The sequence below is a fragment of the Corvus hawaiiensis genome, chromosome 5 (assembly GCF_020740725.1).
Source record: "Corvus hawaiiensis isolate bCorHaw1 chromosome 5, bCorHaw1.pri.cur, whole genome shotgun sequence".
Taxonomy (NCBI): Eukaryota; Metazoa; Chordata; class Aves; order Passeriformes; family Corvidae; genus Corvus; species Corvus hawaiiensis.
Genome location: NC_063217.1, coordinates 9621183 through 9637427, shown reverse-complemented (window position 1 = coordinate 9637427; position 16245 = coordinate 9621183). Strand labels below are relative to the sequence as shown.

Genomic DNA, 16245 nt, shown 5'->3' with positions numbered 1-16245 from the left:
CTTCACTTGGGGGCCTTTCGTGAGGGAATCAAAGAAATCACATACCATCTTTCACTATGTCAGAAGTATCCGGCTGCAAATAAGACTCATCCTCTTCCTCCTGGTCATAATCTGCAGATAAAAATCAGTGTGTCAGACTCTGATAAGTACTTCTGGAACCAAGAAAGAATATCAAGTACTTAGGGCTCTTTAATAAAAATATTTTTCAGGTATTTTTTCTAAAGAGGTGAAAAAAATTAATAGTTTTGATCCACTTCTCTGTATCTAGAATAGGTGTTTCCTTAAATTTTTATGTCAGTTAAGAAAGCCATCACTTATAACAGAGGCAGATAAACTATACTGCACATTAGTTGGGGTTTTTTTAACTTACAAGTTAAAAAATTTACTTTTTTGTGACACTTTCTAGTGTTCCAGCCTTCCTGAGAAAAGTTCAAATCAGTTGCAGAGACACAACTACATGGATGCATTGACAGAACCACTTGGTAAAAGCATAATCCCCAAAATTTAACCCTACCATAGAAACATTTATGATTTGGCAATATGAAATATTAAAAACAAGCTAAGTGATCTACAAAACAGTTTTAGTTCTTTTGCCTTGCTCTGGCAACAACAAAAACCCCACCACAACAAATGGCTTCAATTTGTGGTTTCGATGTTGCCTTTATCTGCAAATCAGAATAACCAAGCCACAAAACACACGTTACTTCCAGGCAGTAATTTCTCATCATTGATTATAAAAGAAGCCTGAAGGACAATATACAGAAGAATGCCCTAAAAAAAGGTAAGAATAGCTGATAAAAATCAGTTATTCTAATATTCCTAATTTAAACTTCTACTAGACCTCTTATCATCATTCATCTTGCATACAACCCTTCCCTCCCATAAACACAGAAGGACTAAACTACAACCCTACATGAAATGCTGATGAGTCTGTTCTCCTCTGTTTGCAGCAATGGAACCGGATTTCCTAACAAGACCCATTCCTGCCCTTTTGTCCTAGTCAGGAAGAATAGTCAGGAATTTCCTTTCAGGAAATGAGAGTTCTTGCTCCCATCAACACTGCCCTTGGAAATCTGAAAGGGCAGATGGGAAAAGGCTTAGTAAAGGATCTCAGTTGAACCTCGAGGCAAGGTTTCTCATGTTGGCTTTCACAAACATATTTCTTGCCTAGGAGCTCCATTGCTGAAATATGCTGTGAATGCCTACCTGACAGGCTGTCATGTCCTCACTTTTAATTAAGCTCCTTGAAGGATATGAAATTCTTTAGTTTATTTGTACCAACAGTCAATGGCACAGAACAGCTGTTTCGGATTGAACACTACAACAGAGACACACCTTGTAAAAAAACACCAGTTAAAAATTGGATCAGTTCACTTAAGATATGGGAATAATTCCTGCAGAATTCAGGAGAAATAAAAAAGCAAACAAAGAAGCCTTATTTATCAGTGTCTAAATTTGTCACCTTCATTATCTGCTGAATGATGGGAATACTTGATGTCAATGGGACGTTCTACTGAGCCATAGAAACTGTCTGCATCAGAACCAGAGTCGCTGCAAAAGAAAGGACAGTTACTTCTGTTTAGCAGGACTGCAGCACTGGAAAGGAATGCTGGAAAAGCAGAAGCAATCTGTTCCTATTTCCCAATTAACAGTCAAATATGTTGCTGCTGTCTTTTAAAAGATTTAATTTGTTTTACACAAAGCTGACATTTAAAGTACTCTTTGTGAAAAGATTTGGTTTTTTCTTCATATTCTTTAAAGTATAAATTAGGAAGGGCTTTTCTTCTTGGGTCTTACTGCGCCTGTTTGTGTTTAACAGGAAGCTACTTGCAGGTGCAAAAAGCTTAAAACACCACTGTCAAGAGCTAGTGCAAAAGGGTAAAAAGCCAATAAAGAGTAAGGGTTTATACCTGAATTCTGTCATTGTTTCTTTCTTCTCATGGTAGTGATCAATTTCCCTCCTCAAGGACAGCATCCAATTCTAAACAAAAATAAAAATACGACATTCAACATATCAATCTTTAAATCATTAAACACAGATGTATCTTGTCTTCTGTAAGAACAGAGTTAAGTTCAGAGAACATACATTGAAATAGTATTTAGCCATGACTTTTTATTGAAAGGACTCATCACTCAGATGTTTTGATTGTAGAAAATGCTGTAGTAACATACTGAAATATTAAGTTTTCAGTTTACAAATTTCAGGCTCTTATTCCGAAAGCCAGGTATATATTCATAGTATGTTTATGGGTGAGAGATTTCACTGAACAGTTCTCATAGTTTATCAAAGGCTTAACGTATCATTACTTTTTCCTTGGTAAAAAATAAATATGGAATATGTATTAAATATGGAGAAACCCATACCATCTAGCATGTCACTTACAGCCATTCCCTAAACCACAAGCTGAATCGACACTAACTTAATAGTTGAAACTTCAGACATGATTTTCAGAGGAGCCCAAACAACTAGGTATATGAATGTCAGTGACAGCTGCATTCCCAGTTCATTTAGACTTTAGGGAAGTCCAAGATCCACTTTTTGCTTCAAGGAAAATTCTATTGCAAAAGAAGAAAGTTACCTTTCTTTCATCTTCAGAAGAAGCTGAAAAAAACCACGTCCTGTGCTTCTTGCTTATGTGAACTAACTTGAAAGGAAACACATTGCTTGATGTTGTCTCCTCAGCTGCCCGCATAACCCTGAGAAACAGAATAACCAATACAGAAACGCCTTAATCTATAAAATTGATGCCGCTATACAAGTCATAAAGACTGGCAGAAAGCAGTTTTACTGGCCAGTTTTGCCTTATGAAAAATAACCCCCAAGCCCAGAAAAATACCACAGAAATCCCCATATGTGCATTTGCAGTATTTCTCCATTATTGTGGTAGAAAGGACAATGCAAAAGGAAGAACACTTGTTGATCCACCAACCAGACTTTTATGAACAACTGCTTTGACTTGTTCAAGAGTTAATGAACCATATTAATTCACAAGCATCACACACTGTAAGAGGTACTCCAGGTGCTTGTGGTCCTTATTTCAAGAAGGCACTATTTCAGAGGAGAAATCAAAACACGTTTCCCATGAAATAAGGAAAAACTATGAATAAAGGTAAACTTAATTTTTACATGTTTCCCTTACAAACACTTTATTACACATTTCTTATTATTTTAAAACAAACATAACTTAACCTCTTTCTTTTTTGTGTGTGTAAGGAATTTCCTCATTTGGGACTTTTAGGGGGAAAAAAATTTAAAAACTCTTATGCAACTACTCAGTCTTTCAGGTCTTTCATTTCAAATTGTTTTCCAGTAATGCTTGTCTGTGCATTATACTAATCAAAGCCTGGTCCCTACTCCAACCAAGGTCTCTACAAGGCTGCTAGAATTAAGATACATAAAAAGGAATGAACAGTCTCTAGCATTTACAAATTCCATCATATTGTTCACATTCATGTAGATTGCAGAAGCTGGTGTCATGACCAAATTACAGGGTGGATTTCTTCTACAAATTAATCTTGAATTTTTAACTACCTACAGTGTTTACAAGTGCATTCCCATAAAATATGCCATTAGGGTTCTCAGTTAGAAAAGTTCTCACAATTCAAGAAAAGATAATTCCTTATTCCACAAATCTGAGAACATATTATAGTACAAGATATATACAAATACAATGAAATTGCAGTGGTTAGGATCAATGCAGTGATATTTCTCTACATTCTCTCTCTCATTAAACCTTTCTTAGCATCAATTTCAACAGCAATTCCCTAAAGTTATGGTGGACTTATATTAGTAGGCCTCGTACTTACACTGCACTCAGATTCTGACAGTACTGGCTAACTTGAAAGCCACATATTTTTGTCTTCAACTTGCAGAGTAAATATTAAGATTAAAATGTGTCGTGAAATGAGTCAGACATCTTGCACATGCTTTCTCTCATTTATCACACTGTAGTTGATACAGTTTCGACACTAACTAAAGTTGCTGAACCAGTAGCTCCATCAATTTTCTCTTCTGATTCCTCTCTGGTCACTACAGAACAAAGATGGTTTGTCTGAAAGAATCCACATCTATCTGCACGTGCAGCCTGCATTAATCAGTAGCAAGAGTAAGCCCATTGCAATTCAAACAGCTTTACTGGTTAAATTACAGAAGAGGAAGGCTACCCGCTTGCCAAGCACAGGAAACGTCATATATACAATTTGGAAGGAATACATCTCTTGGAATCTAAGATCAATGCTTAACTCAAACAACAGATGTAGCAGTGTTTAACTTCATTAGAAATGAAAGCTGTAGCCCCTAGCATTAAGTAAAAGGAGCTTGGGTGTTAACAAAGTTCCTTGGCACTCACCTGTTGTAACCTTTCAAAGAAAATGCACCCTGGGGAGATGCAGATGTGCTGCTCTTAAAATAGTAGATACATCCTTCGTGGATAATCACAAATCTCAATGGCCCTGAAAAGGTAAAAAATGAGCAAAATATAAATCCAAGGGCAGCAGAATAACTAGAACCTCTTAGCCTGGGTAGAATCATTGTTTAAGATTTTAGTAATCATATTAATCGCTGCAAATGAGCACAAACTAGTTAAGTGACAGCTTGTTGATGATCAGTCACACAGTGAAGCTGTCCATTCGCAGTTTTGGTACTAAGGGTAATATTTGATTCCCTCACTTGAGAGGCAGCTGATCTGAAAACTTCAAAAGAAGCCTCAGAGCCTGCAGGCCTGACCTCCACCTGTGCTCCTTCACTAGTGAAATAAGCAATAGCAGGAAGGCAGCCACAGGCTACAAATACATACTTACATCCATCCCAAAACCGGTATCTCCCTCTCTTCTTTTACCTCAAGTACATAATGCTGCCAATAAAATGATATCCTATTTTCTTTTTTTGAAAGAGGCCAAGACTCTTTCCCTTATCAAAGACAGTAGCCTTTGCCCTTAACTATATAAGTATAGTTTCATCATAAACAGGGATACCAAATGAATAGCATATAAATAAACCCAAAATCTGAACTCTTCCCCATGTAAATAGGCTCTGATTTCAGAAGAAATTACTGTTTTTAAGTACAGCCCAATGTTGGCAGTGAGAAAATCTCCATTTCACAACAGCAGTAGGAGATGGGGATATTTTTTCCAGTACAGAAAAACCAACTGGAAAAAAAAAGCTGAGTACTAATTTCTTTCAGAAAAAAGTATTTGAAATTGATACATGTCCTGGGAATCTGTTTGTCTTGAAAATCTTACTTGTGAAGGACTTGAGAAGAAAACTAAACAAGTAAAATTAAATCAGCCCCAACATTTATTATCTAAGATTTACAGTTCCAAAACAATTAAAGGAAAATCTTTCAATGTGAGCCTTTCATACATATATTCCAGTATAATTGTATTCCAGTCCAGACAAAGTGGAAGAACAGCTTCAATAAGTTGTCTGCTAACATGAAGTCTGTTACTGGCCCCAGAGGCAAACATTTAAAACATTTAATTTAGTTAATACCTTATTCAACTTACATTTCAGGATCTGCAGCTGGGTGCCTCCTTTTTTATGAAGATACCCTGATTTGGTGACTCCTCCAGGCATTGTCAGAAGGTTTTGTGCTCCAATTGCCTTCATTGGGACTGGCCAGACCTGTTCCTGTGAGGCCATCATTCTGCAATTTAGAATAATTAAAAACAGTTTAAAACCCGGATTGTACTTTAAGGAATGAGTACTGAGAAGCTTGTTTCCTTAAACAAGCTTTCCAAACAACTAATGTGGTTCAGCACTCAAGAATGTAAGACAGACAGGGTGTTCAAAGATTCCAGGAACTTTGTAATGTATAAAAAAATGTGGTGCAAAAAGCCCCGATTTATTTTTATACAGCTCTCAAAAGTGATTGACAGCTGTTGAAACAAAGGAAAAGTGCTTAGTAAATGTTACTTAAATATTTATGTTTTTAAAATACTCCAGATAACACCACGAGACTTAATCAGGCAGGTGACTGGAAACAAAATTGGTTTCTTCTCCCAAGTGCTACATGACACACGTATACACAATGTTATTTTATGTACAACAAGGGAATCAAGTCAAAGTTTAGCAACTACAGCATCCAGTACTACTTACTCCTGATATTTACATGTTTTATTCTTTAACTCTTAATTCTTTAATTAAAGGATTAGTATATAATCTCATACTGGATGTTATATGCGACAGCATCCTCTGCAAATGAAGTTCCTCTCAGATTGCTGCAGTCTTCAATTTAATTTATTTATCAATTATTAATGTAATGCTCCATCAAGCATCTCTGCAGTTACCACTCTTTCTGCTGACATCTTAAACCAAAAAGCTCTGTTTCTTAGGTAGTAACTTTTTCTGATATATTGTTATGAGCCCTTTCTTTCTTCAACTGGTAACAGAACTAGGCTAAAAATCCTACTGTGTCATGGAGAAAAGAAACCATGCGTGGACAGAATGGAAATTTTGACCTAGACATAAAAGGGTCTGTTATCATCTGGTGTAGGGCTGGTAAAAGGCAAACTAATGAAGTTCCAGTTAATTTCTGATAAAGGAATGATGGTTTAGTGTGGGATATGCCCAGCCACTGCCCTGGAGGGATGTCTGCTGAGATAAAAGATTTCGCAATCGCCCAGCAGGACTCCCTGGAAAAGCAACTACTTTTGGGTCATGGCGAGGAAAGGTAGACCCACAATCCTTTGGGAGACCCTATGCAGATCCTTCTGTAACCCATTGGTCTGTCCCAGACCCTCTGTAATCCATTGGTCCCCTTGCTGATCCCCTGTATCCCTATAAAGGCAAGCTCCCTCGAGCCCCTCGGAAAAGAAACCATGCGTGCACAGAATGGAAATTTTGACCTAGACATAAAAGGGTCTGTTATCATCTGGTGTAGGGCTGGTAAAAGGCAAACTAATGAAGTTCCAGCTAATTTCTGATAAAGGAATGATGGTTTAGTACTAATAAGCTTTCAGTGGAGGACTGAAATTTAACGGATCTTGTTCGTTTCTCCTTTACTGAAAAGGGACAGTAAGGGAGGTAAATAGTGAGGCTCAGCACAGAATCCAAGAGCCTCAGCACAACACCCTACCCAAGCACGTGTCCCTCCAACCTAAAATGGCTTTTCCCATTCTGACAAGAATGAGGAAGTGTTTCAGATTTGTTGAGGAGCAACTGCAAAGTACACATCCATTGTATGGGTTAGGAAAAACAGACATGCAAGTCAACGGACCCTTTAGTGGATCAGTTTAGGATTTAGATCTAACTGCTTGCCATTTGCCGATGACACACGTGGGAAAGAGTGGAAATTCCTAGCAATTTCTACCAGGAGAGTTTAAACTAAATTAAATTCTCTAGGCAGCCTAGAAGACTTAATCACAAAAATTAGGTTTTGGTCCCCAGTGTTATGAAGCAGGCACAGCCAAAGATAGGATCCAAGACCCTAAAGAGGCTCTCACAGCAGACAGGTCAAGGCACCATGGTATCCCAATTTTCCCCCAGGACCTCACTGCTCACCAAAAGGTAAGTTACTTTTGTTCTATTCAGCTATATCCTTTCGTCTGCTGTTTCCTCCCTATCTTTATTAAATGACCGAGATCTTTCCAAGCTGAGTTATTTCCTCCTCCACCTCAATGAAATTTCTAGCAACAGCAATGTGTTAACAGGTCCAAAAAGGGACTACTCACATATTTTAAGCTTTTAAGAATAACAACCAAAAAAAATAGTAGCAGAAATTAACATCCCCCCTGCCCCGCTAAATCCTTTAAATTACTTCTCCACATCTTGCAGAAAAGTTGAAGTGAGGGAAATGGAGAGTGTTACCCAGCTGGCTGCTGACACCAAACCACACTAATACTGCTAAGAGTGATTTCCTTGAAATAAGGATTGCAAAGGCAAGTCCTGGGTGTATGTTACCCTAGGTAAATACAGAAAGCAGAAATATTTGTCCCGGTCATGTTGGCCTTCTGTAGGGCAGTACTCCCTAAAGCATGTCTGGATGGGCAATTTCTCCTCTACCTGAAAAGCCAGAATTTAAGGCAGACAGGGAAAAAAAAAAAAATACGGAAGCAGAGGAGCGAGCAAGCAGGGGAAAAAAAATTATCCAGTTCTACAGTGTGATGACTACAGGATTTAACTGACAGGAAAGGACAGCAGAGTATCAGGTTCTGCTTCCTCTTTTCACAATGATTTCTTACTTTTGGCAACTTACTATAAAACAGTCCCGAAAATAGAGACCAAAACCTAGAACTTCCCCAGCCCAGCTAAGTGAATAAAAGAAGTGAGTAAAAGGAGACAAGGCTGAAATCCATATCACCAAGTATACATTACATGAACTAAAGAGCCCACCTACTGCACCAGGCTTTTCAACAGATTTAGAGGCAGCTAAGCCTATTATCTGGATTTCAGTGTGGCTTATAACACTCCCCATCACATCTGTACACTCCTCAAGCACTTTCATTTGAAGGCACATAGCAGACACTTAGGGAAAACTTCAGTATTCTGAGTTGAAATCTTTGAGTTATGTTGCTAAAATCCATTTAAGTACTTTGAACCTAGCCCCAGGAAGATTTTTCTTCTTTTCTTGACTGCAGAAAAGAGCTCTGTAAGGACAGATGTCGCTATTTTGCATCAAACCGCTGGGAGAAAGCTGTCAAAACAAATCTAACTGCAGAATCTTTATTGTAGGGGTGGAAGAGTAGAAGGAAAAAATGGAAGCTCGAAGATTTTTGTGGTCTTAGCATCTACAGTATGGTTTCCTTTAGCTCACTTAATGGTTCACTCAGCTTTTGATATTCCTGTTGTAACTTCTTTACTACATTACACCAAGAACAGATGGATGCTGCATTACCAGGTATGCACCATAGCAGTCACTGAAGTCACTGCAGAGCCTGTTAACTTCAGCATTACTGAGAACAGAAGGATATTTCCCAGTTGTTTCTTACGCAGTTACACTTTTACACTACATGTCAAAGCCCCCGTTACACATTTTTGCCTCTGGCACATAGGAGAGTCTCTTCCATCGGGCTGACAACCAAGTTAACAGAAAGGGCTCACGCAGTGCAGCCAAAGCTGCTCCTGACACTAGTCCTCTATTACAAACAGAAGGCAACATCTCCCATGCAGTGTTTGGTAAAAGCTTCTAGTAAAAGCCACATGCTTTATTCCTCTTCCCACTCACCAAGGAACTAGATGCCTATTTTTTAATCCATTTTTCCACCAAACCCCAAACCCATTGCATGTGGCTATTGAATGAATCGTCTCCCCCATTGAACGGAACCCTCGGAACCAGAAGACGATGGCAGCAGACAGGGAAAGGTCTTGCATCACTCTGTTTTTCAGGTGATCCCCATGACAATTCTATGCCTGTGAGGGAGATGAAAGGCCTTGGAGTGTAGTAGGAGAAATAGTAGAACAGCAGTTTCTAGGATGTGATTCATGATTCAAGGGTGCTTTTTGGAAAGATGGAAGGGTACAATCAGCATTTTGGAGCATGATACAGAGCTTATACAGTTACCATTGTAACTTCTTCATGTATACAAACTGGTCTGCCAGACTGAAAACCAAGCCAATTTGCAGTGTATTGCTAATGTATCAATGAAGTCAGTCCAAGTCTATCACATGAGTATACTTTTCTCAAACACTATCGCAATGAGCCATTCTTTATTTCAAAGTACCCTGAAAGTTAAACAGTGTGAAAAAAAGTGAAACTACACACTTAATCATATAACCAGGATAAGGCCAGTCAGATACAGAAATATTTTCTGAATCATAGTGCTGCTACAAAGCTCAAACTCTGAATGGATAGCAGACTTCTGTTATTGTGTAGTAGGTAAATGTATACACCTCTGAAGCAATTTCAATCTATCCCCTCACTCAGAGGATAGAGAATAGCTATATCGGAGGCTAGGGCATAATTTTACAGGCTAAAAGTCCCTCCATGAGTAAAATCTTGCCACATTAAAAATCTGGATTACATTACAGAAGAACACTTACCCTCTTGGCCTTAAGAGCTACTGGCATTCAGCCCAATTAAAACAAATACAAGCTGATTCAATTAAGGATTGCATCCTGGAAGAGTCCTCAGTTCTTGCTTAACTTCAGCAGAATATATGGCAGATGTGATCATCTCCCCGTCTCGCAGTATATAGGCGTTAAAAAACATTACCCTCATCTCTGAGACTACAGCTGCCAAAAGTCATTTTAAAAGTTCTCACTTGTTATAACAATATTTATGATCTGTCCTGGAGCCCAGTTTGGTCATGCTGGAAAAAACAAAAAAACGGCCTCCAAAGTACAAAAAGTAAACCTGATCTGAATTTGTAACAATGTTCTCTATGCCAATTACATCTGAGAACTTATAAAACTGTAACCTCATAACCTCTAGTCTTTAAATTTTACTTGCAAGTAAAACCTAGCTAAGCCAGATGCTAGTTTACTTCTGAACATATAACTTAGAAATGACATGACATATATAATACATAACTTACAGAAATGAATGTATTCCTCACATCCTGCACAGGGAGACTGAAGTATCAGTCGCTACAAAAGGGTTTACCAAAAATGAGGCAGCATTACACACTGCAGAACAGGAAAAGTTTCCCCTATGTGCTCTCAGCAATTCTGAGCAAGAATGATTTCTCTGATTCAACCATCTAAACATTTACCATCTGTTCTTCAAACTATTTTCTGCAGAATTATCAGGTCTCTTGTCCATTTATTAACTATTCTCCAGTACTTCTGAAATACTTTTCCATATCTCTCCTACATTTTTGGCTACACATTCCATTTCCTAATACTTCTAAACAGCCCCTTTCACAATACTCAGAAAGATTAATAGCACAGTACAAACACTGAAGTAAAAGAAAAATCTTACAAGACAAAGGGAACAGAGAACTAAGCCCTACTGAAATACATTGTATAACTAAATTTACTCTCTTTAACTTGCTTCAACTTGCTTTTCTTTTCTGGCAAAAGCTTTCAACCAACAACCCACTCATCTCTTCCCCCTCCAATTCTTTATCTTTCCATTTTCTGCATGAGTTAAAAGTATTTTAGCCCAGATACCATACTCTACTCGTAGCTGTAGTCGGTTCTCTACCTGAAGGAGAAAAGATGACAGAAATACAAGCCACAAAAAGCACTAACCTGGTGACCTTGTCTGATCGACACATAGTTTTTCTGCTGACAGTTTCACCGAATGATTGTTTCCTTTGTGATGACAAAGCCATTAACAACTTATGACCCCTCTCAGGCATGGCAGGAACATCTCTGCATTTCTCCCACGTTTGGGTATTCCCAGGTTGAAAGCCACAGCTGTAGCTGCTGTCTGCTCAACACACAAAAGGAAAAGAAACCCTGCCCCAACTGCTTGTGCATCTGCACTGCAGCCAAAAGTGACGCCGAGGCAATGACTTGTTTCCTTTGTTACTTCCTGTTTCCCCCACTGTCAGTGGGCAGCACTATCTTTGTCAGATTTCCCAGCTTCCCAGAGAGGTTATAAATCAATTCCTGCATAGCTGAAACCTCTGACAGACATCAAGGTAGAAAGAAGACGGGATTTTCCAGTGCTCATTGTCTTCCTTCTCACCTTTCAATCGACCACTTTCCTATGGGAGAAAAAGAAAGTTGTCCTTTTTTCTCTCAGTGTACTCTGGCTCTCACACTGGCAGAGGCACAGATCAGAAATGCTGCCTGTGCTCCAGAAGAGCCTGTGCCTCAGGTACTTGCACTGCACCACAGAACTGTAAATATTTCATCTGTTTACTCCCCCAGAGTTGGAGCTTGTCCTTCCCTCTTCAACCCAAGAAAATCAAAATCACCATTCTGAAAAATTCTGCAGCACAGACATACTTTAGAGCAAGTCTTGCCTGTACATTTGATGCTACACAAACCACAAAAGACAATAAAATTTGAATTCAAGAGGCTTACAATGCACAAATCTACAGGACAAATATTATCAACTGATGATGAATAAATAGCATTGTTTTACACTTATTTTCATCTGGAGTTCTTAAAAGGCTTCAAGTGTTTCACTGACTTGTTTAGATTTAAACAATATTCCAGGCTCAAAAGTTTGAACAAGACAGAAACAACTAGAAAGTTTCACAGTGATGAACAAAAAAAGTATGTCAAGAAAAGTTTACTTCACATATTTTTGGGGAAACGGACACGAATCTGTACCCCAAAATAGAAGGAAGAAGTCTCCATACAACATCCCTTTTTGTAAGCTACCCAACAGTCAAAGCACAAAAGAAAGTAACTTTCAGATACTGCTCATGGCTGTATGGGCTAGAAGAACAGTTCTCTCACCACAGGGCACCTACCAGGCTCTAGAGAAGGGGAAATTAAACCACAAATACCACACACCTGTTGTTAGCCAAAAGGATCAGCATATCAACACAAAGATCCCAGTACTCTTCAGTAAGGATCAATACCCACTTGTCTCAGTGGCTTAACAGATTTTTCACACAGAAGAAGAGTACAGCTCAGTGGTTTGTGAAATTAAATTCACTTGTTTTATTTGCTACCGTATCAGTTACCCATTGAAGGCATACGCTCTAAAGCAATCTTTCCTCTCTGACTTCTCTGTTATCTAAGCATACTCTTCTAAACTGGCATTAGCATCTTTGCAAGCTTTATCTTCAACTCAGTAAAAAAAACTAGAATCAGAACGACAGCACTTGAGTATATGTAACACTGGAAAAAACCCTTCAGTTCCTCTTTCCCTCTTCTGATGTGACACACCTAACTCTTGGTTTTTCCCTCCAAACTCCACAACTTACAGTACCACGGTCTTTGGCTTCAACAGTCTCATTAAACCTTGCCTCCTTTATCCAACATGTGTTCCTGAGGTACTGCTTTTCCTCTCTAACCTTTCTGATGCTGTCCTCTCTATTTCTTCATTTTAGTACTCAGAGATGCAGCAGGATTTTTCATTTCAAGTTCCAAGATCCCATTTCAACTTCTCTGGTGATTTCCAACACCATCAAGATGTTCCCAGAGTCAGAACAGAAGCCACTTCACACACATGCAAGCTGGTGTTCCACCAAGGAACAACCAAAGTAGTTTAAATGTTTCACAGTTTTGGGAGACTGAAAATTCAGCTTTCTAGAAGAAACATTTATCAGAAAGATTGTATTCCAGAATTGCAAATAAGGAATCTGAAAAGACATGAAAACTCTATGGATTTGATTGACATGTCTGCCAGGGAAGTGAAAGCATTAAATATATCCTTCTTCACAAAGCAAAATTCTGTTATGCACGGACCTTTGGTATAAGGTTTTCAGACCACTAACCTTCACCTGTACCCATGAAATCAGTGGTGAGAAGTAGCCTTGCACCAAGATAGCCGAGGGAGAACTTCACTCCAAAGGAGATACTTCTCTTCTTTAACATTATAAGATATCACTCAGATAGCCTTAAAAGGAAGAACCAAAGCATCTGGAACCAACACCTGGATTTCATTCCAGCAGGGCCGCTGCCCAAGGAAGTCAGCCAGTGTTCTCTGCCATTATCAGGAACAGCTCTTGCTGGCAGTCAAAAGCAATCCTACTTATCATTAGTTAATGGGATGCGAGGGCACAAACACATCTGGCAGAACACTGTCCTTGCCAGTATAAATTCACTTGTCTCACCACAGCTCACAGGGCTGAGCTGTGTCTGCAGCAGGGGCGCTTCCTCTTGCTGACAAATTTACAGGAAACTGCAAGAACGGACTGTAAATAAAAGCAGCACAAGAAGAGCACAGCAACAAGCAAGGCAGAAAAATTAACAAAGCACTAAAAAATTAAAATAGCATGAAAAACACTTTCTTCCAGCTGCAGCAAGTCAGCTCAGTAGTTAAGTTCCACTCAGAATAATGTAAGAATTCATACATTATATATTTCCATAAAAGCCAACAGTATAGTAAGACATTAAGGAAGGATGTTCTGTTAATCCTTTACTGACTTTAATGTTTGAATCAGGAGTAGATTATTCAAAGTTTTATTATTTTATTGATTCTACCAAACAAGTTTAGACCCAAGTTTCTAGATGACAGTGGAAACACAGACATTATATTGAGAGATAATATATTTGTCAGCTGCATACTTCACAAGTGCAGATTGTAAAAAATCAAGGGTAAATTACTCGCCTGAACCCTTCATTTATTAAGTAAGGCAGTCTCGTGAAAATACAAATAACCATGCATCAGAACTATTTCTGCTGGGTGAACTGCATTATTATCTTAAAAAAAAAAAAAAAAAAAAGATAAATCAGCAACAAGGAGAAGAAACGAGGCCAAAACTTCCAAAAATCCTCTTTCAATGTCAAAAGAATTCATATACTTTAAATTTCAACTATCATCCCTTCCTTCAACTTACTTTAGAAGACCTGAAGAAGTCCTAATAATATTTTTACTTATTTATTACATATACTTAAAATAGGTAGCTGAAGTCTTGATAACATGTACTTAATCTAAACCCAAGAAACACTTCAAGTCAGAAAGCTTCCAAGTTTCTACTTATTCTCCAGTGGCTCTTAGGTTCTGAACATCTATAGACATATTGTTGGCTTGGAACTTCAGAAAAAGCCAGCCAGCACTGGTCCACAATAAGTCATACCTCAGAGAAAGAGCATATCAATTTTAAAACAAAGTTTTAACTTTTCATGATTGTTTCATCAGTTTGGCACACATCCTAGAAGATATCATCATAACTGATTTTGGGATACAGTTAATGTCATATATTGCTCAAACATCTGTAAAACAAAGTAGAGTCACAAAGTACTTGCAGTATGTGCATAGCTTCTAAAAAAGCAAATTAGATTGTGCAGCTGGAAGACAAAAACCATCTGCAAACTCTCAATATAAGGACATTCTTATTTAACAGGTTCACTTACACCAGCCAGCCTTGAAAAATAATGCAGGGATTTATATTAATGTATTGTAGGGCCCCTCACTCCCAGAAAGACATTGAAGGGCTGGAGCATGTCCAGAGAAGGGCAATGGAGGTGGGGAAGGGTCTGGAGCTCAAGTCCTGTGAGGAACAGCTGAAGGAGCTGGAGGTTTTTAGCCTGGGGAAAAGGAGGCTCAAGGGAGACCTTCTCACTGTCTCCAATTCCCTTCCAGGAGGTTGTAGCCAGGTGAGGGTCGGTCTCTTCTCCCAGGTAACAAGTGACGGGATGGAGGAAACAGCCCCAAGTTGTGCCAGGGGAGATTTAGGTTGGATATTTGGAAAAAATTCTTCACAAAAAGGGTTGTCAAGCATTGGAATGGGCTGCCCAGAGAAGTGGTGGAGTCACCATCCCTGAAGGTATTTAAAGAATGTGGATGTGGCCCTTTGGGACATGGTTTAGTGTTGAACAGGGTGTTGGTGCTAGGTTGAAAGTTAAGACTTGATGATCTTAGAGGTCTTCTCCAACCTAAATGGTTCTATGAATTAAGATCAGTACAGCTGTTCCAGCATAATTTTCAATGTTGCCAATTTTGTTATGTGTAGCTTTTCAAGTGTAATGGATTTCTAATGAATCAAAAGGCCCCTCAAAACTGTATAGGAGCATTCACCCAGGGAGTTAACTGGGTGAAGTCTGTGCCAGTCAGACCACACCAGTAATATTTGGTAAAAACACTTAAAGTAGAAGGCAAGTCCTGAAGATAATTTGCTGCCTTTTGTTTCTTTTTATATAAATTCAGATACATTACCAACATTCCATTTTCATTTACTATTGAAAATAGATGAACACATTCTTTGCTCCTTTTAACTGTTACTTATATACAAGGTCCTTGTACAAAAGACTGTAAATGCCACTATGGCTATGATTAACTGCTCTTTCATCAGTGCTCATAGAACAATTTAAACTAGAACATAGGTAAAAAAAAAAAAAAAAAAGTAACTGAGCAGAAGTATAAACGTGATTGCCAAGATCCTATTCCTGCTGACAGCTGCAAAGGGAGTTTCCCCAGATACACATAGATACTGAAAGTGGGAGTTTCCACAAATGATTTATTTCCTTGGCAGAAGTTTTCAGATCCAAGATATTACTGTTAAAACAATTTTACTGCTAGGCTGGTTTGTGATTAACTGCACACAATTCTATCACTAAGGTAGTCAAAACTGGTAAATTAGGAAGCACTGTTGGATGCCAAAATAACTTCTGCTTAGATGTCAAAACAGCTTTCAGCATTTTAGCTGATGGACCATTGAATTTTAGTAAAAGCAACACCTAAATATAGGCTTTCAGAAATATATTGGAAGGGGTCAAATATCCATTAATGATCTGAC

General features: G+C 38.5%; 1 protein-coding gene across 6 annotated transcripts in view; it reads right to left on the bottom strand.

The window, feature by feature from the left end:
- SH3BP2 (SH3 domain binding protein 2) overlaps positions 1-16245 on the bottom strand; it is a 37808-nt gene that overhangs the window by 6054 nt on the left and 15509 nt on the right. For 5 of the 6 annotated variants that reach the window (XM_048304793.1, XM_048304794.1, XM_048304795.1 and 2 more), the window contains 6 exons: positions 5506-5645; positions 4350-4452; positions 2580-2697; positions 1911-1981; positions 1463-1551; positions 46-111 (listed from right to left, as the gene is read on the bottom strand). In XM_048304793.1, coding sequence (XP_048160750.1) covers positions 46-111; positions 1463-1551; positions 1911-1981; positions 2580-2697; positions 4350-4452; positions 5506-5644 — 586 coding nt within the window. In that variant the 5' untranslated portion in view covers position 5645. Of the gene's footprint in view, positions 1-45; positions 112-1462; positions 1552-1910; positions 1982-2579; positions 2698-4349; positions 4453-5505; positions 5646-11131; positions 11413-16245 lie in introns of those variants that run through there. The other variant, XM_048304791.1, reaches the window with a different exon arrangement.